Source organism: Bubalus bubalis, chromosome 16, assembly GCF_019923935.1.
Source record: "Bubalus bubalis isolate 160015118507 breed Murrah chromosome 16, NDDB_SH_1, whole genome shotgun sequence".
NCBI classification, from domain to species: Eukaryota; Metazoa; Chordata; class Mammalia; order Artiodactyla; family Bovidae; genus Bubalus; species Bubalus bubalis.
In genome coordinates, this window is record NC_059172.1 from 11,358,340 (window position 1) to 11,385,124 (window position 26,785).

The 26,785-nt window shown below is 37.4% G+C and overlaps 1 protein-coding gene across 5 annotated transcripts in view; it reads right to left on the reverse strand.

Annotated features, from left to right (window-relative positions):
• Positions 1 to 26,785, reverse strand: part of TTC17 (tetratricopeptide repeat domain 17) — a 126,458-nt gene that overhangs the window by 86,378 nt on the left and 13,295 nt on the right. For 4 of the 5 annotated variants that reach the window (XM_025266201.3, XM_025266200.3, XM_006067223.4 and 1 more), the window contains exons 2-9: positions 16,468 to 16,557; positions 9,450 to 9,619; positions 8,690 to 8,801; positions 8,322 to 8,453; positions 3,014 to 3,123; positions 2,339 to 2,483; positions 1,765 to 1,904; positions 163 to 323 (exon numbers count right to left, since the gene is read on the reverse strand). In XM_025266201.3, the coding sequence (XP_025121986.3) occupies positions 163 to 323; positions 1,765 to 1,904; positions 2,339 to 2,483; positions 3,014 to 3,123; positions 8,322 to 8,453; positions 8,690 to 8,801; positions 9,450 to 9,619; positions 16,468 to 16,557 (1,060 nt within the window). Of the gene's footprint in view, positions 1 to 162; positions 324 to 1,764; positions 1,905 to 2,338; positions 2,484 to 3,013; positions 3,124 to 7,494; positions 7,519 to 8,321; positions 8,454 to 8,689; positions 8,802 to 9,449; positions 9,620 to 16,467; positions 16,558 to 26,785 lie in introns of those variants that run through there. The other variant, XM_025266204.3, reaches the window with a different exon arrangement.

Genomic DNA, 26,785 nt, shown 5'->3' on the forward strand with positions numbered 1-26,785 from the left:
GGCCTGCTGGTCCACTTGCAGTGATAATTTCATTTTAAGATCGAAGGAAATCATAGGCACAATTTTACACTGCTTTGTGGCTACGTGAAAGTTATGAAAGTGAAGCACACTAGACGTGAACTTCCTATCTCCCTTTAAAAATTATCTGGAATCAGGACTTACCTAATTGTGCCTCTTTTGCCATCTGTGTCTCATGGATGATATTTCTTAGGATCTGCTCTTCCTGAATCAGCTTATGTTTTTCTAGGATTTCCTGCTGTCTCAGGTAGTGGTCATGTTGCTTTTGATACTCCTTCAACTCATTCAGTGTTCGCTGGAGGGATCTTAACATTTTTTAATGCCAGAAAAAGTTATAGAGCTTTAAAACTGTAAATGTTTAAGCCCACTTAAATACACAGATTTTCTGGTTCTCAGCAAAAATTGCAAGATTTTGACTTTTAGCAAACAACCACTGTACCACCGTCTCAAGAACCATGGGACTAAATAAATGCTACCGCTTTATTAATATTTGGGTGGTAAAAAGACATGTGAGATTCTTCTCATAAATACAACAATTAATGACATTAAATGGTGTGGTGGACTTTGCAGGGGCCAAAAAAGATACACAGCGATATACTATAAAGCTCTACAGATTTAACAACTCTGTTTTTCTCCACAAAGATTAGTTCCATGGACATTCAAAGCCTTTCTAGAATCTTCCTTTTCTTTTCTTTTCATTTGATTCTACCCAAACAAAAGGTTAACAAAAAAGGCTCTTGCACTGGAGCTCCTTGGTTTACAGATTTGGGGGAAAACCACAGAAACTGCTTGAAAAGGAATATTCTCTACCAGCTGATATCAATAAATCAGTAGCTTCATTATATTTAGTCACAAACATCTGATTACTTGTTACACTTAACATATGGAGATTTAAGAGCTGAACAGATTGTGTAAGAAGAGCATAATATTGGAAGAAGCTCAGCAAAGGCAAGTTCTGAGCAGGTATAACAGAGGCCAGGCATAAACAAGCTATCATTCTTTCCTTTTTTACTACATCAGGCTTTTAAACAGATTGGAAAATGGAAAATTTATTCCTTAAATGGAAAATTCAATGAAATCCTAATCTCCACTGAATTCTCTAATAATCAGACTCAAAATTCTGTAGTGATGAACAATTCACTTCTGAATTATGTGAAGTTCCTTCACTGGTCTTATTATTTATAGAATTAAATACAGTACATTTTTTATTAAGTACAAGGACCAAGTACAACAGAATTCCATTACTGTGCAACTTACACAAATCTGTAGAACATGGGCCAAATAATCTCTCTCAACATCACTTAACCAATATAATAGCCCAACCCTAGGAGTCGAAGGGGAGAAAGATCGAACACAGCATGTACAAGTGAGTTTACTGACAGTCTAATTCATGGAATAAAAATGTAATCAACAGAGTTACATCTGGCAGCATCCCCCTCCTTCATCAGACTGCATAAAAGTAACTGATGATCAAGACCGTAAAGATTTAAATGATGGCATGTACTGTAAACATTCTCTAGTACCTAGAATCATTTACACAACCACTGACTTATGCTAAGCCTCCTGGATTTGGAGAAAAAGGACAGGACTATTAGTAGTGAAAAGGTGTTTTTGTTAATTCTAATGAACAATGTAACACTGATTTCACCCTATACAGGTCTAACCTATGATCCTATTGTGCTTCAATAAAATAGTGCTTTAGTAAAATTTTTTTTTGCTTCAGTGAAATTTTTTCCTCTGAGTTACCTATGTTGAGCTTCCAATTTCTGCTCGAGTTTTTGCTGACACAGGACAGCATGCTTCCTCTTTATAGCTTGCTCAAACCCAGGTTTGGCCTGTAAAGCATGGTCGTAACAGAGTACTGAGTGGTTATACTCCCCAAGCATCTAAAGAGACAAAAACACACACATACACAAACACAGGAGGGAAAAATGTTAGCCTGGCTGTATCTGTCCAAATGTCCTTATGATTTATGAGGTCACACCAAATTTCATACAGTGAACATTATTTCAATCAGTGGCCAAACCTCCACAACATGAAGCAATGCTGTATAGGATGGCTCAGCTCAAATAACTGCTATCTTAAGAGGACTACTCTGAAGAAGTTTAATATTCCTATCAACTTTTTATTCTTTTTTGTCAAGAGGCTAGGACACTAATGATTCATTATTGTTTGATTTTTTTTTTCTCTTAAGTTTCTTCATTTCTATCCCCTTTCCCTTGTCCAGAACAGAAGAAAGGAAAAGGATATTTTTTTTACTAGGGAAAAAAAAAAAGGAAAGAGCAACTGGATTGGTTTATGTAAAAAAAGTTGTATTTACTGCATATATGTTTCCTAAAGTGTAATAGCTAGTGAAGAAGTCACTGTCGTCCAGAGCTGCATGGACCACGACAGCAGCATCAGCAGAGAAGTGTGCTCTGTGCAGAACGTTCGCCAAGTTGACCAGGGCAATGTCTTTATTGTGCCTTCAAGAGAAGGAGAGATGTAATTAGACGTCAGGAAAGAAGCTTGTGCTCCACAGTTATCTGTAACTACCTGACAGGTGCAAATTACAGTCAAAGCTATTGAGCTTTGGAAAACAATTTTGAGTTTGCTTACAGATGGGGAAAATAATTTAAGAAAATCCTAATGTTTCATTTTACATCATTGATGGTGCTTAACAAAAATCAAGGCTGGCAGACATTTCATGATTTTAAAATGTATTTACAGCTGACGTTTGCTTTGAGAAAAATTTAACTTTTGATAATTTCTCCAGCCTAGGTCCTTACTTCCAAGTCCCAAGTAAGTCAGTGGGCATAACACGTCAGAAGTGTGTTATACCATTATCGCTTTGAACTCTTTGACATTTTTGACTGGACTAATTTCTTGGAACAGGGATTGAGGAGAAAGTAAGTACATACAATGCTTCTCCTTGTTTTTTTTTTTTTAATATCTATATTTTAACAGTCCTGAGTTATGTGGAAAATCAACAGGTCCAGAAGGACAGGAATCCTACCTGGATGAGAAGTGAAGAGCTCGCATAGCACATTCCACTACTTGATATGGCTCATTCTTTATTCTCCAGTAAAATGAAGCCATGTTATATAGTACCCACGAGGAAGAGTTCTAGAAATCAAACAAAATAACAACCAAATGTGACTCAAGATAGTTTCTTCAACTCAGAATGTTCAAAATGAGCACCTTTACCACTCTATCTCGTCTGAAATTGGTAAAGATCAAGACTTACATAGTAGTGACAAAGCAGAGGACAAAGTACAAATAAACTATCTGTATCAAAAGAGGTTTTTGATTATTAGTTGAACAAGTATACTAAGGTGTGGTCTAGACAGAGAGACTGTCCAACCCTAGGCTATCATTCCAAGAGGGAAATAAAGCGGACAATCTCACCAAGCGGCCACAACTTGGGCCCTATTTCGGGACTTCAGAAGTTAGAATCTAGCCTACTTAGAAATGCTAGTTGTTTTAACATGAAATTCCTGAAATTAACATACTGTAAAGTTTCCTATTTAAACATCTGAATGAAGGCATGTATGTAAGCAAATACAATGCTTTTGTGAAAGATGTATTTTTAGTTGTCTTTTTCTCAGTGTCATCACAAAGTCATTCAGATCTTCACATTGCTAAAAATGTCTACTATATATTAATAAGTATATTATTTAGTCAAGTTAAACAGAAGTTCAGATAGCAGACAGGTTTTCTCCTTTTGTGGCTTCGATTTTTTATCCCTGAACATACTCTGATTTCAACCACAGAGAGGTCAAAATACTAAACTGAACTGTGTCAAAAACTCAATGTAGTTTAAACCCAAGTAAGAAATTACAAATTCAGAATGAAAAAAGTCATAAAATTTAAGATAAAACAGAAAAAACATATGACAGCCAACATTTGATATCTTTAATAAACAGATAGCTCATAAAAAAATCTAAACAGAGAGACAAAAAGCCAAGAGAATATGGGCCAAAAACATGGACAATTCAAAAATATGTAACAATGGCTACTTAGCAGGTGAAAAATAATCTAAAAGATGTAAGTTTTTCTTTTAAAAATTGGCAAAGATTAAAAAGAATGCCAGTATTCACTATTGGCTACAGTATATATTACCTGCAGATATTAACTGTAGGTTAGTAGAGCATTTCTTTGGGGGGGGGGGGGCACAAAACAATTTAACAACCTGTATGTAAAAAACCTTAAAAAATGTGATTACTTTTACCCCCAAATTTCATGATTAAAAATTTATCTTTGAGAACAGTTTTTAACTAAAGAACTTCCTTCGTGGTCTAGTGGATAAGAATCCACCTGCCAATGCAGGGGATGTGGGTTCAGTCCCTGGTCCGGGAAGATTCCACACGCGGGGCAACTAAGCCAGTGAGCCATGACTACTGAGCCTGCGTGCCCTAGAGGCCACGCTCTGCAAAAAGAGATGCCACCACAATGAGAAGCCTGCACGCTGCAACCAGAGAGCAGCCCCTGCCCACCACAGAGAGACAAAACTCATGCGCAGAAACAGAGACAGCACAACCATCAACCATTAAAAAGAGGTTTAGCTATAAAAATATGTTAAACTAAAAAAAAAAAAACCCTCCAAAATATTATAAAACAGTAATTATCTCTGACTTTAAATTACAAGTTTGACTTTCTCTTTTATAGATTTTTATGTAGTCTGTTTTTTAAAAAGGACCAGTTATTTTATTTTTAAAAGGTATTTTTAAGATTAAAACCAGTATAATTCTGCTTTAATCATCCATTAAGTATTCTATCTTCAAGGAAAAATTATGATTTTTGAGTAAAGCAATGAAAGATTTTAGCACTAAATACAATTGGTTAAGGAATGCTATGCTCAATGCTCAGTTGCATTCAACTTTTTGTGACCCTCTGGACTGTAGCCCACCAGGCTTCTCTGTCTCTGGGATTTTTCAGTCAAGAATACTGGAGTGGGTTGCCATTTTCTCCTCTAGGAGATCTTCCCAACCCAGGGTTTGAACTCACGTCTGTTGCATTTCTTGCATTGCAGGCAGATTCTTTACTACTGTGCCATCAGGGAGGCCCCATGGACAATAAACAAGCAAATACACAAAACAGCAAAGGTTGTTCTAAGGGCCGAATTCATTTAACGGACCCTTGTTCCATTAGCACTCCTCCCATTTTGCAGGTGAGGAAACTGAGGCTCCCGAGATCCCACAGCCCAGAGAGGGCAACATTAGCACGTGACCCTGGGTCTTATAATTCCAAACTCTGCTCCTGCTGGCCTTCTGTGGCCTCACTGTCCTCAGAGTGCTCGGTGCTGTCTCTACTCCATTCCAAGACAGCTCTGACAGTTAGAAGAAAGTCTCCTGTTGTCATGAACTGAGGTCTATACTTGGCTGGTCCCACTTTTGCCTTTTGGGGCCACCCAGGACTGCTTCCTCCCCTCCTACCCAAGTCAGCCAGAAAGGTGAAGGCTGACTGCTTTAGAATTGATGCTTTTGAACTGTGGTGTTGGAGAAGACTCTTGAGAGTCCCTTGGACTGCAAGGAGAGCCAACCAGTCCATTCTGAAGGAGATCAGCCCTGGGATTTCTTGGGAAGGAATGATGCTAAAGCTGAAACTCTAGTACTTTGGCCACCTCATGCGAAGACTTGACTTATTAGAAAAGACTCTGATGCTGGGAGGGACTGGGGGCAGGAGGAGAAGGGGACGACAGAGGATGAGATGGCTGGATGGCATCACCGACTCGATGGACATGAGTTTGAGTGAACTCTAGGAGTTGGTGATGGACAGGGAGGCCTGGCGTGCTACAGTCCATGGGGTCGCAAAGAGTTGGACACGACCAAGCAACTGAACTGAACTGATAGGTTCTAGAAAGAGCAGATGCTATATTCTTTCACAACTGATTTATGACTTAGGCTTCAGTCTCTCTTTAGTAGCCTTTTAAGAAAGTTTCTTTTTAAATCAACAAATGGTTTTTAATCTGTTTTTAAAACTTACATTGTGAATTGGGACAAAACGATAAATTAAAAATTCAACATGAACTACTAAAAACATCATGATAAACAGAGTACTCTACACATCATATTGGAAGAGAAAAATAAATCTTTAAAGAAAAATCTTTCAGTAAGATTTCTTATAAAATCTCCTGCCAAAGCTATAAATGCTGGAATGTCACTATTAATTATTCTTTCTCTATTGAACACTTTTTTTTCTGCCTGCCTCTTAGATGCCACATTCTTCTGAACATCCTTTTGGGCTTCTTCTACTGGCCCCTCCTCCCCCTCGCTTGACAGATAACATAGAAGGACCCAGGACCTCTTCTCCAACTTCACTCTGCTCCAGATGACCTTACCCAATCCCATGGCTACAAATTCTCCCTGTTTAACAATTATTCTCTATCTCTAAACCCAGCTCTGACCTCTACTGGAGTTCTAGACTCAAAAAGTATTTCAGTTTAACGTGCCTTAATCTTCTTCCACCCCAAACCAGCTCCTCCTCAGGTTGCTCACGTCAAAAATTAAGCAATTATCCTTGACTTCTTTTTCTCTCATTCTCCACATCTGATTAAGCAGCTTCTAAACATCTTCTGAAATAGTTTAAGTCCTTTCATTTCCACTACTAACCATTCTGGTCCAAACCATCTTCATCTCCCTCTTGAATTACTGCACTAACCCTCTAACCGGTCTATTTCCAGTTCTGGCCTCCTTGAGTCATTTCTCCATACAAGTTTGAGTGTAATTTTAAAAACCACTAATTAAATTATGTCCCTTCTCTGCTTCAGCTTCTCAGCACACCTGGAATAAAATTCAAAGTCCTAACCTTGGCTTTCAGAGCTTGAGAAAATCTGGCCCTGGCCACCTTCTCTGGCTTCATTCCCTATCACCCTCCCCTTCGCTCACCAGGCTCCAGCCATACTGACCTGAATTTAATTTATAACACCTGTTACAGACTGAATGCGTCTCTCTCTCACCATTCATATACAGATGCTCTAACCCCCAGTGTGACTATATTGAAGATAAGGCCTCTGAAGAAGTGACAAAGGTTTAAAATCCAATAGGGCCAGTGCCTTTCTAAGAGGAAGATTTCTCTCTCTCTCTCCCCCTAGCACCCACTCCTCCCCAAAGTACACACAGAGAAGCCACCTGACACCACAGCCAGAAAGCGGCCATCTACAGGCCAGGAAGAGTCCTCACCATGGACTGAATCAGCCAGCAACATGATCTTGGGCTTTCCAGCCTCCAGAACTGTGAGAGTTTGGGTGCTGAAGCCGCCCGTCTGCGGTATTCTGTGATGGCGGCCTGAGCTGACTGACACACTATCCAGCTCATTAAGGCTTTGGGGCTGTTGCCTCAGCCTGGAATGCTCTTCCTTGATCTCTGACTTTTGGTTTCTTCTTGTCATTCAAGTATCAGTTTAAATTTCATCTTTCCAGAGAGGATAACCCCACCTGCTTAATCTAAAGTAGCCACCCAATAAACCCTCTATTTTAATTTGTTATAGAGCACTTACCACTATGATCTACTTTCAACTAACACTTCTCTGAAGGATATTTTAAATCCTAGGTCAGTTTTCCCTTATTATTCATCAATTCTGGGGATGCGGTATTTTACATTACCTTCAGAAAAACAAGATGAAGAAGGTAACTTAGCTACAACAATAATCTTATATAAAGTATTTGAATAAACATATATTTGGGTATAAACAGTATAAAAATATATATATTTGAGTAAACTGTATATAAATATTACAACTACACATTTTACTTAATACCACTGCATAGAAACTAGCCTGCATTTTATGAATCTCCTTAGGCACAGAGAAGAGTAAAAACTATTGCTAAATTCCCACATGCTATCCTCAATGATACATTTAAATTTTGGGGTTCTGTTACATAATTCTGCATTCCATTTTTTTAAAGTAGATGCTTCTTTAAAAGAAATTACATGAAGATTTTATTGTTTGTGGTGATTTTTTTCCTGTTCAGAGAACAGTGATAATCTATGTATTTACTATGTGTAGTTATATGTCAAAGATGCTAATGTTACATTTTCTTTCACACTCAAAATATATAATCTAGCCTATAAGCCCTATTGCTTATATTAGTTTATAATTTGTTTTTTTCAAGAATTAGTTCAAATAGAACTTTGTAGCATCTTGCCCTGGTAAAGGGGACTGGATTGTCAACGCTTCTGCCTAACTTTGAACTACACAGTTTATACTACTTTGAACAGGATTTAAAATCACTCTCTAGACAAAAACAAGCTAGGGAGGTATTTTCTGAGAGAAAAGTACCTTCTGTTCACAGTCTCTGGGCTCTTTAGTCACTGATGACTTACCTTCTGCAGGCCTTCATGAATGAGGTGGCCTATGTCATCTATACTCCTTCCTAATCGTTTAGATAAATACGTGAAGATTGGATCTTCTTTAGGTAGTAGCGGTGCAGAAAGATTAACTCTCTCTTGTACACCCTGAAGAGAAGAAGAAACGATTGAAAAAAAAGAAAAGAAAAAGGAGATTATAAGTCATAAAAGATTACAATTTGGTATCTTAAGAGTGTTTATTCTGAAGGAATTTTAAAAGTAGGAGATGTCTGTTAAAACAAAAAGCTGTTTGGAAGGAGAAAAGAAAGAAAAGAAAGAGCATGTCTAAGCCAGAGATTAAAGAAAAAAATGAAAACAAGGCCCCCCCAAATTTCTCTACTTACTCGCAAGTGCTGAAAAGCATGTATACTATATGGAAGTTCTAGAATTTTAGTACAATCAGGTTGCTCAGGGTCTGGAGGGACAGGAGATTCTGTGTCTATATAATCTTCAGGGCTACAATCAAGAGGCAAGGAGTAACGAATGAATGAAAAGTGAAGAAATGCCAAATTTTTCCCTAATTAAATCATATTCTCACAGCATCTTACTTTACAATCAATATTAGTCAACATGCATACCTTTTTCATATAGTTGCTGTTTGAATAAACTAGTTTGAGAGTTCAACTTAAAGGAGATAAATCAAGAGTTAAACAGAAAATAATAGGTAAGTCACAGATTGTTAAGACTGTAGACTTTTCAGCTAATAAGACATGCTAAACTCTTTCTAGAAATGTTAAACCAATTTACACTTTTGTATACACTTTTCCCATATTTTACCAGTTACTGATTTTTAAATATTTTTTTCCAATTTGATGAAAAATATGTTTTAGCATGCACTTACTTGATCATTACCAAGAAATATTTTTTTCCACCTGTTTATGGGCCATTTGTACTTTTTACCATAAACTGTTCAATTTTCTACTGTGATGATAAATATTTTTAATTGATTTGTAAGAATTCTATACATAGTATATATTTTGAACTTTCAAATTTCAATCGTCATCAGTTATTGAAGCTTTTTCTAATTAGAGAAATAATTTCGAATTGAGAAATGTCTGTTCAGGAAGAAGTACTTTTATTTTTGGAAAGAGAATTTTTTTTTACCTGATATCTTTGCTCTCCAAAGTTATGTATGTGCCATCATATAGATCTAGGTCCCCTAAGGGCACCTTGGCTTTGATGCAGTCCGGATCCTCTTTATTATGTCTCTGTTCAAGTCCTGTATCTCTGTCCTCATTCTCTTCTATGTGAATTTTTTGAGCAACTAATTGCTTCTGTTGAGAAGAAAATAAGAACTTGCTGGATTTTTCTAATATTTCAACCTACCTACCATGTAAGAGAAAGGAGAATTTAATGTGTTGACCAAGTCAGAGAATTCTAAATATGCCCTTGGTTACCTTAGTTGACATGAATGAGCTTCTCAAACAGAACTTGACATGTATAATACTGGCACATGAGTGCCTTATAAAATGATTTCTAACTATCTATAAAGCTATATTTAACAACTTTCTTGGCACAGGATGCTCAGCAATTGAAACAACCTTGAATTGTCCAAACATGCCATATTTCAGTCCTTCAAGACAACCAGCACATTGATAGTACTAGCTGGAGTCACTAGGTTCGAGAGAAATTTCTGCCACTCATATTTTTTTCCCAAATGTATACTATATTTCCACTACCCAATCTTAACATTTTGCCATACTCTGCTGCTGCTGCTAAGTCGCTTCAGTTGTGTCCGACTCTGTGAGACCCCATAGACGGCAGCCCACCAGGCTCCCCCGTCCCTGGGATTCTCCAGGCAAGAACACTGGAGTGGGTTGCCATTTCCTCCTTCAATGCATGAAAGTGAAAAGTCAAAGTGAAGTCGCTCGGTCGTGTCTGACTCTTAGCGACCCCATGGACTGCAGCCCACCAGGCTCCTCCGTCCATGGGATTTTCCAGGCAAGAGTATTGGAGTGCCATCGCCTTCTCTGTGCCATACTCTAGATTTTTCTAAAAGAAAAAAAAATAGTTGAAGCCCCTCTTACCTGTCTTTTAAACCCCTCTCTCCCTTTCAAAAGTTACCACTACCCTGGGAACCCCATGGTTAGGACTTGGCACTCTCACTGTCAAGAGCCCAAGTTCAGTCTCTGGTTGGAGATCTAAGATCCTACAAGCCGCATGGCATGATCAAGGGAAAATAAATATTGTAAATACATAAGCAAGCAAACAAAAGTTACCACTATCCTGAATGTTTTATGCATCATTTTCATGTATATTTTTATAAAATATTACTATACTGCCCTTATCCTCTTAAATATTACTATATATATATCTCCAAAATCAACATATGGCACTGCTTTGCAAGTTTTAAAATTTTATATATTTTGGGATGAAATGTCCTTTAGATATCAATTAGGTCTAACTGGTCTATTGTATCGTTTAAAGTTTGTGTTTCCTTGTTAATTTTCTGTTTAGTTGATCTATCCATAGGTGTGAGTGGGGTATTAAAGTCTCCCACTATTATTGTGTTATTGTTAATTTCTCCTTTCATACTTGTTAGCATTTGTCTTACATATTGCGGTGCTCCTATGTTGGGTGCATATATATTTATCATTGTTATATCTTCTTCTTGGATTGATCCTTTGATCCTTATGTAGTGACCTTCTTTGTCTCTTTTCACAGCCTTTGTTTTAAAGTCTATTTTATCTGATATGAGTATTGCTACTCCTGCTTTCTTTTGGTCCCTATTGGCATGGAAAATCTTTTTCTAGCCCTTCACTTTCAGTCTGTATGTGTCCCCTGTTTTGAGGTGGGTCTCTTGTAGACAACATATGTAGGGGTCTTGTTTTTGTATCCATTCAGCCAGTCTTGGTCTTCTGGTTGGGGCATTCAACCCATTTACGTTTAAGGTAATTATTGATAAGTATGATCCTGTTGCCATTTACTTTATTGTTTTGGGTTCGAATTTATACACCCTTTTTGTGTTTCCTGTCTAGAGAATATCCTTTAGTATTTGTTGGAGAGCTGGTTTGGTGGTGCTGAATTCTCTCAGCTTTTGCTTGTCTGTAAAGCTTTTGATTTCTCCTTCATATTTGAATGAGATCCTTGCTGGGTATAGTAATCTGGGCTGTAGGTTATTTTCTTTCATCACTTTAAGTATGTCTTGCCATTCCCCCCTGGCTTGGAGAGTTCCTACTGAAAGATCAGCTGTTCTCCTTATGGGAATTCCCTTGTGTTATTTGTTGTTTTTCCCTTGCTGCTTTTAATATTTGTTCTTTGTGTTTGATCTTTGTTAATTTGATTAATATGTGTCTTGGGGTGTTTTGCCTTGGGTTTATCCTGTTTGGGACTCTCTGGGTTTCTTGGACTTGGGTGATTATTTCCTTCCCCATTTTAGGGAAGTTTTCAACTATCATCTCCTCAAGTATTTTCTCATGGTCTTTCTTTTTGTCTTCATCTTCTGGGACCCCTATGATTCGAATGTTGTAGCGTTTAATATTGTCCTGGAGGTCTCTGAGATTGTCCTCATGTTTTTTTTTTTCCTCTCTGATTCATTTATTTCTTCATTCTATCTTCTAATTCACTAATCCTATCTTCTGCCTCTGTTATTCTACTATTTGTTGCCTCCAGAGTGTTTTTGATCTCATTTATTGCATTATTTATTATATATTGACTCTTTTTTTATTTCTTCTAGGTCCTTGTTAAACCTTTCTTGCATCTTCTCAATCCTTGTCTCCAGGCTATTTATCTGTGAGTCCATTTTGATTTCAAGATTTTGGATCAATTTCACTATCATTATTCGGAATTCTTTATCAGGTAGATTCCCTATCTCTTCCTCTTTTGTTTGGTTTGGTGGGCATTTATCCTGTTCCTTTATCTGCTGGGTATTCCTCTGTCTCTTCATCTTGTTTAAATTGCTGAGTTTGGGGTGTACTCTCTGTATTCTGGCAGTTTGTGGAGTTCTCTTTATTGTGGCGTTTCCTCACTGTGTGTGGGTTTGTACAGGCGGCTTGTCAAGGTTTCTTGGTTAGGGAAGCTTGTGTCAGTGTTCTGGTGGGTGGAGCTGGACTTCTCTCTGGAGTGCAATGAAGTGTCCAGTAATGAGTTATGAGATGTCTATGGTTTTGGGGTGACTTTGGGCAGCCTGTATATTGGAGCTCAGGGCTGTGTTCCTGTGTTGCTGGAGAATTTGCTTGGTATGTCTTGCCCTGGAACTTGTTGGCCCTTGTGTGGTGCTTGGTTTCAGTGTAGGTATGGAGGCATTTGATGAGCTCCTGTCAATTAATGTTCCCTGGAGTCAGGGTTTGGACTTAAGCCTCCTGCTTCCAGTTATCGGTCTTATTTTTATAGTAGTCTCAAAACTTCTCCTTCTATACAGCACCATTGATAAAACATCTAGGTTAAAGATGAAAAGTCTCTCCGCTGTGAGGGTCACCCAGAGAGGTTCACAGCATTACATGGAGAAGAGAAGAGGGAGGAGGGAGTTAGAGGTGACCCGAATGAGATGAGGTGGAATTAATAGAGGAGAGAGCGGGCTAACCAGTAATCCCTTCCTTATGTGCACTCCACAACTGGACCGCTCAGAGATGTTCACGAAGTTATACAGAGAAGAGAAGAGGGAGGAAGGAGACAGAGGTGGCCAGGAGGATAAAAGGGGGGAATGAAAAGGAGAGAGACAGATCCAGCCAGTAATCAGTTCCCTAAGTGTTCTCCACCGTCTGGAACACACAGAAATTCACAGAGTTGGGTAGAGTAGAGAGGGGTTAGGGAGGAGACACAGGTGACCTGGTGGAGAAAAAGGAGAGTCCGAAGGGGGAGAGAGGAGTCAAGCCAGTAATCTCACTCCCTAGTAAAAAATGGGTACTGAAGATTGGGTTCTTAAAGGTACAAAATTGGTTAACAAATACCTAAAAGCAAAAATTAAAAATCTAGAGTAGTTTGGAATTTCAAAAATACAATGTTAAAGAAAAGAAGAAGGAAAATAAAGAGAGAGAGAGAGAGAGAAAAAAAACAAAGTCACAAAAATTATAAAGAAAATATAGGTACAAAATCGATAACAAGTACCAAAAAGCAAAAGTTAAAAATCTAGAGTAGAGTTTGGAATTTCAAAAATACAATGTTAAAGAAAAGAAGAAGAAAAAGAAAGAAAAACAAACAAAGTCACAAAAATTATAAAGATAGGTACAAAACTGGTAACAAATTTTCTGAATAAGCCTCTGAGACTGTACTAGACAGAGGCTTCAGATTGAAGTTTTGTGAATACAGATTCGCTTTCCAGTGTATCTATCTTTCCTTCCCTGAGAAAAAGGTATAACAAGGTGCTTCTTTCTGGAGATTTGGGATTATCTGCAATTTGGATTATTTACCTAAATCTGCTTCATGGGGATTTGGGGGATTATTTTTATGTGTGGAATGATAATTTTGTAAAGAATTTTATTTCTTCAAATAAATTCTTTGGCTCATTAAAAAAAAATTTATATAAATGGTATCATACTCTATATTCTACAACTTTCTTTTTTTAAACTTAATGCTTTTGAGATTTATCTGCATTGGTCAGTATAGTGGTTAGTAAACTGTGTATGTCAGAAAACTGCTTTGTCCTCACTCCTGAATGATGGTTTAAGAGAATATAAAATATTATATTTAAAACAATATAAAATTCTGTACTTAACACCTTGATGCTATTGTCTTCTGGTATTGATTCTGGGATCAAAGAAGTTCACCTAGTTGTCACTACTTTGTAGATAAACTGTATTATCTAGTCTCATGGATTTATTCCTATGTCAGTGATTAAGAAGGATAAATGAACTTAAATCTCTAGCTCAACCCTTGACCCAGGAGTCTACACCAGAAGAACCAATTCCTCACTCAATGTCTCCACTGATTCCTAATAGGTATCTTCTTAATACACCAACCTCCTCCCCAGTCTATACCTCCTTCAGTCTTCTCATCTCAGATAAAGCCAACTCCATCCAACATCAATTGCTTGGGTCAAAAATCCTGGAACCATCCTTCACCCCATCTCCATCTCTGTCTCTTCCCAACCACTCCATGACCATCTCCTGGGTCTAACAGTTTTGTAGCTGCTTCTGGTTCTATCTAGATCCAAAGTCCAAAACCAGATCATACAATTTTAGAGTTTCTAACCCAAAGTGCTACTCTGCCCTGAAATGGTGTTCAGGAAACTGAAGATGCAATTATTGAACCACTAGATGGTTTGGTTCATTTTTTGGTCATTAGGTTTTGTTTTGTCTTCCTGCCTTTTTAAAATTTTTCCCACCAGACTCTTTTCATGCTCCGTCCCAGTCTTCAAGCAGTAGTGAATCCAGTTATTTTCCTTTATCTTGCACGGAACACTGTTGTTCCCTTTACTCCACAGACATGCAATGAACATCAGACAGCAGAACCTATTCCTGGTCTTGGCGACCAGCAGGTTTATACTCTTAGCTACATTCTCAACTTGGTGTTTTCTGTCCCATTTCAAGTCTACGGAGGTTGTTCATGTTGTGTTCAGACCTGACTACATTTTACTTTGATTTCTATTTTGTCTTTCATCTATTATTGTGTATATGAAGCAGAAACTAAGTACTCTGTATAAACTCATTACATTACTTTAACCAAATATTGGTGGAGTCAATCTTTTTCATTTGCATTTTCAATGACTTGGTAAATGGCATTTTCCCATTACACTTACCCGAAGTCTCTTTCTCTTTATAATAAATAATACTGCCACTTAAAAAGATGGATAATCATAAACATATATAACGTTGTCTATGACTCTTAAAAACTATTTTCTGCACCACTGCATCTTTCTGAACAGTGTTTTAAGCTTCCAGGCATGAAACCCTATAAATTATGTCTACTTCTTAGTATTCATAAAAATCAACATTTCCAAATTTATAAGTGACAAAACTGGTAAGAACAAGGTGAGACACTATTTTAAAAATGGTGAGATGCTCAAGTTTTATAAGTATTCCTAAAAATTTACTACCTACACAATTGATTAATATGTGCTAAAAGTTTTCTTTAATTTATCGAAGTTTTAAAAACATATAACTATTACTGTTAATAGATGTACTAATTTAAATTTATATAAGTGAAGTCGGGAACTTTTATGTAACTAGAAGATGAATGGCTACCTGGTTTCATCTCTGTAAACAACGAGGAGATAAGGCGTCTGCCTCTGGTTCTGCCATAACTTGTTTCATGAAATCAGGCAATTCAGTCTTTAGGTGTAATTATTTCCTTACCTCTGAAATGATGATGATCTTTATGATTCCTTCTAGCTTTCTAAGACTCTGATTCTACTCTTATTAGTCCCAATAATTTTCTAAATCTCATTTTGCAAATTGGGTTACTTTTTCTGCAACTTAAAAGTTTCATTAAAATTTGAATTCAATTTACACTATAACTTTTAAGAGGGGGTTATATGAAAGAAAAAAAACCTTTTTCAAATAACACTATTTGCTACTAAGAAAAATCAGTTTATGAAAATCAATGATAGAAACCAAAAGGTCAGATATTATTAGTGCTAATAAATATCAGCTTTTCAAAGTGTGGAAAAGAATCTGAAAAAGAATAAATACATGTATATGTATAACTGGATCACTTTGCTGTACACTTGAAACTAACACAATATCGTTAATCAACTATACTTCAATATAAAATAAAAATGAAGGAAGACTTTTCAAGATGCAAAGTGATGAATGGTTTTCACCTCAATCATAAGAACACAAGCTACTAAGATCCTAGTTTTTACTACCTGAGAATTAACATAATTATATTTTTATGAGGCATTCAAATCATTCTTCCTTTTGATATTTTACCCAAACTCTCCTTCCAAGATTATCTTGAGATAATTCCTCTTCATATTTGATGGAAATATTTACACATGGAAATACTGTTCAAGGATATGTGAGTCAAGAATGAGGCATAAAACCAAGGTTCCAGTAGTCTATTTCTCTTACTAGTGCTCAAATGGCATTCTGATTAAAAAGATAAAAGCATGATCTAAAAATAGAATATTCCTATAAAAGTCAGAAGAATTAAGAAATAATATGTTTTAATTCTTCTTTGACCACAGTAGCTCCTGTGAAATGCACCAAGTATCAGCTGCATGTTGCTTGTCCAGTTGTCTCACCTCCAGTTCTCTGAGGTAGTTAACTGTTGTTTCTTGTCTCATTAATATGACTAAGTCATGGGGATGCTTCAAGTTCATAGGTGAATCCACCTGCAAGCAAGCAAACAGATAAAGCTCAGATTTCATTAAAATTTGTTTGGATTAATAAAGTTTAATATGCCTTACTGTTCAATCACCATTACAGTCAGTGTGAGGTGCTCAGTAAATTTAAGGGGTATTTCGAAAGTGATCATGTGTAAATTTCAGCAGAGAATGAGAGGTTCAGTAGCTGTCCCTTGAACTCCAACTCAAAAGAGCAAGGTTTTGAAATGAATATCCTGACTGGACTAGTAATATAAGAAATATTCAAGAAATATTCGGAAATGAATGATAAATCCCTTAAAATATATGTTACACCTATACTAACAAAAAAAAAGATTGCCTTGTCTTGATAACACATTCTATATCTAAATAAGTATGGCAGCAATAAAAGGAAAAATATGAAAAGCATCTATTTTTACAGGCTATTTGTGAAACCATAAATCAGAGATTATATAAAATAACCTTGGGACTTAGAGTTTACAATTCAAGTTTCTGAATTATAAACAAGCAACTATGTTGTTGAAGATGTAGGAAAAATGAATTCTTATATGCTGGCAGCAGGCTTATAAACTTATTATTTGGAGGCTCATTTGACAACATGTATCAAAACTTTAAAATTACATACCATTGATTTAGGAATATAAACTCTAGGAAACTATAGGCATTCTTTAAACAAGTGGGCAAAGATACACACAAAAATGTTCACTATATTGCCTTTAACTGAAAACAAACAAAAAAACTAACCAAACAACAAAAACAAACTTAAGTCCATCAGTGAGGGAACAGGGACATCAATTGCCCAATGGAATGGGAGACAGAAAAATTAGATCTACTATCACGGAAAGACATTTACAATGCGTAATTAACTAAAACAGTGATAAAGGATAAGCATGGTATATTTTTTTAAAGAAATTACATTTTTATAGATTTAGATGTATACATGTATGATATGCTAAAAACTAAGCTGGTTTATTTTTGGGAAGTGGGATTAAAAAAAGAGGTACATTTATATCTTTTACTTTTTACATTTGTATATTTTTCAATTGTCTATATATGTTTATAACAAGGAAAAAACAACACATATACACACATGGGGCTTTTTGAATTTCAGGAAAATCTAAGGCAGTGGCCTTGGAACCGAAGACATGAATGAAGTTCCTGGTATCCCTTAGGGTTTTAGACTGTCAAATTATGTACTAGCTCTCCAGAAGTTCTACTTTGAGAAGAAGCTACATTTGTGTAATCTCTAAGAACTTGACAGCAGCTCAATTAATTAATTTTAGAGCTAGTTTTTTAAGAGCAAAAGATAGCCTTGCTTAGACTTTGGTAAATGCAAGCCTATTAAAAAAAAAAAAAATCAAAGAGAGGGAATGAGAATTCTCTGGTGGTCCAGTGGTTAGGAATCAGTGCTTTCATTGCCGGGGGCACAGGTTCAATCCCTGATTGGGGAATTAAGATCCTACAAGCCGTGAAGCATGGCCAACAAATAAATAATAAGAGGGAACAAAAATAACATGGAATAAGTCCAACGGCTGCTTTAATAACAGGCACAGTAGTACTGGATGATGCTAGGTGACTGCATATAAAACGCATCCGCCTTTCTTCATTCTACCATCTCAGAGATTCCAGAAGAAAAAGAGATGCTAGTCTGGAGTAACTTCCACTCATATTTTCATAGCAATTATCTGAACTACATAATCACCATTATGTAGTGATGGATAATGATCATCTCCCAGGGTCTCTCTTTTATAACTAAATCCCTTCACTGCTTCCCCTGGCTTTGCTACTATATTGGAACTTACATTAAAACTGTACTCTGAATTTAAAAGGCACTAAAAATATAATAGCAAGGCCTATACTTGACCACTTGAGCTGTTAATCTCTATCAAACAATGAAACCTAGCAAAGGCCTACAAGCAAAACGCTAGGTGTTTCTCAATGAGGGGTGGAAATTTTTGCTTCTCTTACATATTCAACAGTCAAATGCCAAAAGGGCAGGGAAAGTGACTATCTTGAATATGACCTGATCTAACTCCAAAATCCATCAATCTTTTATACAACAATATATTATTTGTAATATATTACAGCACACCAAACTTTTTATAGGAGAAAATGTAAAAGCTATAGCCAGTGGTCAGAATGCAAAAGAGCTTTAATAGGAGGTCAAAGAAAGTCTTTACTTTGGAACTATCCAGACCTCGAGAGGTACTGATTTAACATACCTCTCTATAAGTATAATTAAATGAGGTTTTTAAGAAAAAAAAAAAAAATCGGGGGGAAGGAGAAGGAATGTGGGAGTGTGACATTCCCATTCCAAAATATCCAACCAGTCTATTTATCTGATAATTTGGAGAACTACAAGCAGAATGAAAGAATAAGACAAATGAAAAAAGTATAATTTTAGCTTTAGATTAAAAAGACACAAGAGAACCAGGGCTTTATCATATTTGAATAGCATGGGTTTGGCCAACATTCAACTCTGAGGAAGTACTTTTCATTTCCTTGAAGCACTGAGTGCAATAAAGATATAGTCGCTAGAGAAGGTACAGAGATAAAATTATTAGCAGAAGGGAGCCCACTGACATCTTGACAGCTGTGCTTCTCTTTCTGACGTGGCAGCAAATGGCATGGAGCTCTGCCAGATTAGGGCTGATCACAGAAGATTTATAGCCTGACCCATATTCTTACTGAGGTACCTTCAAGTTCTTACATTTTAAGACTTTATGCTAACTATCTTTGGCAAATGCCAATCAGCTTGAATTTTTCTCCTTTTGAATATCTCTCCTCCTTAGAAGATTAAGAAAGATTACACTTTGTAAATGCTACAACATCCATTCAACTACCAAAAGTTATATTAAGCCTCTATCAACCAGGCCCACTATGAGCCAACATGCGGAGCCTGTGCACTCTGATTTTATATACAATTTAAGAAGGAGTGGTAATATCCCTTCAAAACCTTTAGCATTTAGAAGTGGCTGCTATAAGCCCAAGAGCAAGAAGAGTGACAAATTACAGAGAGGTACGAATAGATTAAACATGACATAATGCGTCCACATGACCTCAGAGCACTTTATGGTTTTTTCACAAAAGGACAAACAATCCTACAACTTCCACAGCATAATAAATGATGCTTATAATGACTGGAATTAAAAAGAAAAACTGACATTATTTTCAATTTGTTGTAAATAAGAAGGTGAGAAAGTATGAAATACATTTTAGGGCAAAATTTAAACTGCAGGGAAAAACTGACCATGTGTTTGGAAATTAGCTAAATGGAATTCTGTTCAAAATAATTCATTCTCTTAAGACTTCCAGGTAACACAGTTTCACTGTTACCAAAGCAATTTATTTTAATAAAGAAAATCTCAACCCATATATAACAGTCCAATTTTACTTTCCTTTTTATATATTTTATAGCTACATGTATCCAATTATATAGAACAGCAGTAAATATCTTATTCATTGTCAGGTTCATTTCCATATATTTCATTTGCTGACATCTTCAAGATATTGTTAATTTCTATATCTCTAATTTGGAGTCCTGTCTCTGTGAATTCTGTAAAATCACATGGTAATTTCACTATATAAAGGTAATGACTTCACCGCCAAGTAAAATAAAAGGTGAACACTGTAAACTTAAAATAACCAATCTAAGGATATAAACACTTCTGAATTCTACAAAACCAATCACTTTTGAGGAATTCCCTGGCAGTCCAGGGGTTAGGACTCAGCATTCTTACTGCAGGGGCCCTGGGTTTGATTCCTGGTTGGCAAACCAAAATCCTGCAGCTGCACAGCCCAGCAAAAACAAAACCAAAATCAATCACTTTCCACTGGTCCTTTATGACAGGAAATTGAACACTTCTACTGTAACATAAGTTCCACCCCTCACAGCAACTTATTCTTCACATATAATGAATACTTTTACTTTTATTTTTTAAAAATGGTATTCAAATGGGTACACAAAAGCAGTATTAACAGCAGTATTAACAGTATTAACTTTTCCTGCCAGCAGTTTGAAACTGATTAATGAAATATTATGCCATATTCATTAAAAAAAGAATTGTCCTTAGGTTAAATATGGGATGGAATATTTAAATCTTTTATTCTGGATTTTATATTATTTAAATATTGAGACAGTATGATGGAAAACATAAAGAAAAAATCTTTAAGAAGACCCCCCAAGACTTCACCTCTACCTTCAATGTCCCACTCAGGGAGTATTTACAGTTTTTCCTATCCAGCCACCTGCAATCTCCTCCTCATGGCAAAAGTGCCTGTCCTGCTTGGCTGGAAACATCCCTTCCCACATGGGGAGCCTGATCAGTGGATTCCTTCCCATTGGTATCTTGGTGATTTTTTCTGAGAAGGGACATTAACCAAACAGTTGTCTTATACTAAAGAGTCCCTAGTCCAGAACTTTTATTTGAGCTAATGGGGACTAGTCCTCTTGTACCCACGGGGGGCCTGAGAATGGGATTAAAAAAGTAGACCAATGAAGATAGAAAAAAACCCTGTTCTGGTGACACTGTTTGAGCCCTGGATCAAACTGAATCTGTACTCTTAGAACTTGTCTCAACATTCCAGTGAAAAATTTCAAAACTGCAAGTCTTGCTGTTACTGCTAGACCTCTGCCTACTTTCTTGAGGACCTCTATCCAGGGTACCTTCTAATCCTCCTGGCTCTTCTAGGAGCCTCTGTGCCTTTGCACATGGTAATTCCCCTACTTGGAATGCATTTCTTTTCTTATGTTTTTGATGAAGGCCAACTGACTTGGCTCCAATGACATTTCTTTCTTTTTGTGTGTGTGAAACCATCCTTCTCTTGAGCTCCCATAGTACTTTATATATACTTCTGTACTAACATTTACATTCTGTACTAACTAACATTACATTCTTTATTGTATGGGTGTCTTCCTAAAAAAAATTTTTTTTTTTAAATTCCTCTTTCTACCCTCAGTATTTATATGCTTTCGTGTACATGTTAGGTACATAATGGGCTTCCCTGGTGGTTCATATGGTAAAGAATCTGCCTGCAATGCAGGAGTCCTGGGTTTGATCCCTGGGTCAGGAAGATTCCCTGGAGAAGGGGACAGCAACCCACTCCAGTATTCTTGCCTGGAGAATTCCATGGACAGGGGAGCCTGGTGGGCTACAGTTCATGGGGTCACAAAGACACGATCGAACAACTAACACCTACTTACTTGGGTACATGATACATTGTTGACTGATGAAAAGTGTCTGATATCACATTTGTTAGATTCTCTATCTCCTAAGGCATCATGGCTCACTGATGACTATCTGGAAAGAAGGTAAAGTGGCTAAGCCATCAGGAATCAGGAAAAAATAAGTCTTTGACCTGACCATGACCAGCTCTGTGACAGTTAAAGCAAATCACCTTTTCTGTCAGGGCTCCCGTTTCCTTCTCTATAAACTGAGGGAGCCCAACCTAATGACTTCTAAAAATGCCTGACATTTTCCAAATCCTACATCTATAAAAGATTGAACACTATTATTAAAGTATCACTTTTAACCAGCCTAAACCACTGAAGTAATCTGATATTCAAATGAATGAAGCTGTCATTCTTTCAGTTTGCTCATACAAGCGTGTACTTTGTTTCAGTTCAGTTCAGTTCAGTTGCTCAGTTGTGTCCGACTCTTTGCAACCCCATGAATCACAGGCCTCCCTGTCCATCACCAACTCCCGGAGTTGACTCAAACTCATGTCCATCGAGTCGGTGATGCCATCCAGCCATCTCATTCTCTGTCGTCCCCTTCTCCTCCTGCCCCCAACCCCTCCCAGCATGAGTCTTTTCCAATGAGTCAACTCTTCGCATGAGGTGGCCAAAGTACTGGAGTTTCAGCTTTAGCGTCATTCCTTCCAAGGAACACCCAAGGCTGATCTCCTTTAGGATGGACTTTAGGCAGGGACTATTTCCAAAGACACAGTTTAGAGCTTCTTTTCAACTGTCAATTCGTCAAATGACACCAAGGCTCCAGTGAGCCGTGGCTATTTCTGATCTGTTAAGTTGCTCACTGTATCACAAAGTCAGCCCTCTCTGTCTTCATGCTGCTTAATTCTAAGAAAGTTCCAATTTAAAACTTAGTAACAAAATAATCTTTTTTCTGATTTACAAGCTAAATATATATGGTACTATAAAAACAGACACATTATAGACAATCTAAAGAAGAAAGTTAGAATTACTTGAACTTTCAACTTCAGAGATACCTGCTGTCAAATATATTTATCAGGGTAACTTCTCAGCATTTATATACATATATAGCTATGCATATACTGTTAAAAAAATCAGATAATGTATCTATTATATCCCTTCCCTCTCTGTTCTTCTCTAAATCTCATCAGACTTCTTTCCCAATAAATACAGATTTCCATTATCATATTTAGTAGATGACATTTATGTTAAACAATAACAACTGCAACCTGGGCAACAACAACAATTATATTAACGTCACTTACCCAGGTTGCTACTAAAATTTATGCTCTCCTTTTAACAATACTGGGATGAGTATCCTTACACCTAAATTTTTTGAAAGTGAAAGTCGCTCAGTTGTGTCCGACTCTGCAAACCCATGGACTATACAGTCCATGGAATTCTCCAGGCCAGAATACTGGAGTGGGTAGCCTTTTCTTTCTCCAGAGGATCTTCCCAACCAAGGGACTGAACCCAGTTCTCCCACACTGCAAGCTGATTCTTTACCAACTGAAACACCAGGGAAGCCCAAGAATAGTGGAGTGGGTAGCCTATCCCTTCTCCAGTGGATCTTCCCGACCCAGGAATCAAAACCGGGGTATTCTGCATTGCGGGTGGATTCTTTACCAACTGAGCTACCAGGGAAGCCCCTAAATTTTTCGAATAGTTACTAAATTGTTTCCTTCCCAGAATGGGGATTGTTAGGTTAAAGGGATTGGCTTCTAAAAGTTGTATTTTTTACAAGCTTTTCTCCAGAATATTTGAATCAGCTGAAATTTATAACAATAGTTACCAAGTTTCTATACACTCAGAAACACAAGAAAAGCATGAACATATTTTAATTTCTTTGCCGGCCATATGTATTTTTGCCTTTTAAACACTTATAAAAAATCTTTTTAAAAATCCACCTGACAGTTTATACATCACATTTTATGAATGGTGGTGTCTAGCTGGATGATTATTCTCTTCTGGTTTGTGTTTTCTGACCTTTTCTACAGTGAACACGTATACTTAAATTTATAAAGTATTTCTTTTCTTTAAAGAGCTATGAACAGGTCATCTTATTAAAATGAAACTTTAAATGAAACTTTATATAGTGCTATGCAACATGTCATCTTGTATTAAAAAAAAAAACTAATGACAAGTATAAGCTCATATTTGAGAAACAATCTTTAGCTTTTCCTTTATATATACACAGAGGAAAAAATTCCTCTCATAGACATGGGGCCAAACAGTCAAAAAGACAATATCTACTGCATTTTCTTATTCCTTTCTCCCCTCACATTTTCATTCTTATCTCAAATCTAGTTCACAATGACGGCCTACGGGCCCTCAGCTCTGGGGCCCTGTCAGGCTCACGCAGTTGCCAGCGGGAAGGGCTCTGGAGGGGTGGGATGAGAGAGGCAGAAAAGCCTGCTGCTGGACTTCACATGCAACTCTCTCTTCAGAATTCAAGTCCAACTATCGTGGCCTTTCAGGGCTAGAGAAGCTTAAGTTCACAAAATACCAGTTTAGCCTCGACTCTTAAGAGAGACTCACACAACTTCCTGGCTGTAATAATTGCCAAAACATGTAACATTTTCTAGACCCTTACTAGAAAAATGTAATTGTATCAGATCAATAAAATGCTACTGTTATGAACTGTCAAGATTCGAAAATAAATTTTTATTAAAGATGACTTTTTCCTGCTCTCAGGGTAATTGTAGAGTATTTTAATAAAAAACTAAAAACCACCCTCAATTTTATAGAACACCAAGTTACCAAACTAAAATTCAACTTTAAATAAATAGAAATGTTGAATCCTGACCATTACATGAATTTTTATGGCCTTATATCCCTATTTTTTAAAGTTACCCTCAATTAGATTTTACTTTATCATTTTCAGTTCTTGGAAGACATAGTTGTAAATTCTTAAACTCACATAAAATAATCTAGGTATTTGAAGTATTAAATATACAGCTATAATCTAGATCTGAACATACCATTAGAGCATTCATGTCAATCACCATTTTCTCAACTGATTAGCAAGTAACCATTTTTGACATGAGCAACTAATGAACAACTTCTTATAAGAGTCATCAGTCTACATTTTGATTTACTTCACCGAAAAAAATGCAAACAACACAATGAATAAAGTAGACAGCTTACCACCTTACAAGAAAAGAAAATGGAACACTGAATCAGGGCTCCAGAATCATGACCATTCCTTATTTGTGTACTTATGCTATTCTTGTAAACACATACAGAAACAATGTAGCTGTACAGTTAGAGTGGATGTATATGTAACTCAGAAGTGGTTTTTCTTTCAGGCAGAAAATACCAGACATAGAACAATGACTCAACAAAGATGTCTATGTGCTAATCCCCAAACACATGAATATGTTAGGATACAAGGCAAAGGGAATTAAGGCCGTTGATTGAGTTAAGGCTGCTAGTCAGATTACTTTAATTAAGCAAGCTAGAGAGTGTCAGCTGAATTATGCAACAGGTGGGCCCAATGTAATTACTGCTGCTGCTACTGCTAAGTCGATTCAGTCGTGTCCGACTCTGTGCGACCCCACAGACGGCAGCCCACCAGGCTCCCCCGTCCCTGGGATTCTCCAGGCAAGAACACTGGAGTGGATTGCCATTTCCTTCTCCAATGCATGAAAGTGAAAAGTCAAAGTGAAGTCGCTCAGTCGTGTCCGACTCTTAGCGACCCCATGGACTGCAGCCCACCAGGCTCCTCTGTCCATGGGGTTTTCCAGGCAAGAGTACTGGAGTGGGATGCCATTGCCTTCTCTGAATGTAATTACAGGGTCCTTAAAAGTGGAAGAGGAAGGTCACAGAGAGAGATGCAAGATTGCTGGCTTTGAAGATGCAATAAAATGGGATTGGAAGCTGAGGACTACAGGTGGTTTCTGGAAACTGGAAAAAGCAAGGAAATGAACCTTCCCCTAGAACCTCCACAAAGGCAGAAGTGCTGCTGTCCCTGTGATTTTAGCTCAGTGAAACACCTACAGGACTGTGAGATAATAAATCTGTGCTGTTTTAAGCCACTCAATTTGTGGTAATTTTTAATGACAGCAATAGAAAACTAACACAAGAACCCACTAAGTACCAGACACAATGCCAGGCACTCTGGTGCACTAACCTGTGCCCCAGAGGGATGCTATGGACTGAACTGTGTCCCCCCTTATAAATTCATATGTAGGAGCCCTAACTCCCAATAAAATGGTAACCAGAGACTGGACCTTTGGGAGGTAATTGGATTTAGATGGGGGGGTCATGAGGTTGGGGGCCTTCCCTGATGGTTCAGCGGTAAAGGATTCACCTGTCAATGCAGGAGATTTGGGTTCAATCGCTGGGTTGGGAAAATCCCCTGGAGAAGGAAATGGCAACCCACTCCAGTATTCTTTTCTGGGAAAGCCCACAGACAGAGGAGCTTGGCAGGCTACAGTCCACGGGGTTGCAAAAGAGTCAAACACGACGGAGCGACTAAACGACAACACGAGACTGGGGCCCTCGTGATGTGATTGGTGCTCCTGTGAGCTTAAGGCGATACCAGAGAGCTCATTTTCTCTTTTCCTCTGCCATGAGAGGGAGGAGGAAGATGTAACTGTCTGCAAGCCAGAAAGAGAGCTCTCACTAGAACCCAACCATGCTGGCACTCTGATCTTGGATTTCAGCCTTTAGAACTGTGAGAAAATAAACCTTGGTTGTTTATTAAGTCACCAGTTCATGGCATTTTGTTATGGCAGCCCAAGCTAAGACAAGCTGGGAAAGACTGAGCACAGGAGGAGAAGGTGGCAACACAGGACAAGATGGTTTAGACAGCATCACTGACTCCATGGACATGCGTTTGAGCAAGCTCCAGGAGCCAGTGAAGGACAGGGAAGCCTGGTGTGCTGCAGTCCATGGGGTCACAAAGAGTCTGACATGACTTAATGACTGAACAACAAAAACTGTGAAATAAACATTAATGACAAAGGTTTAATTTTGTTTATGAAGATAAAAAAATTTAACTGAAGGTCCCTTTCTGTTCTT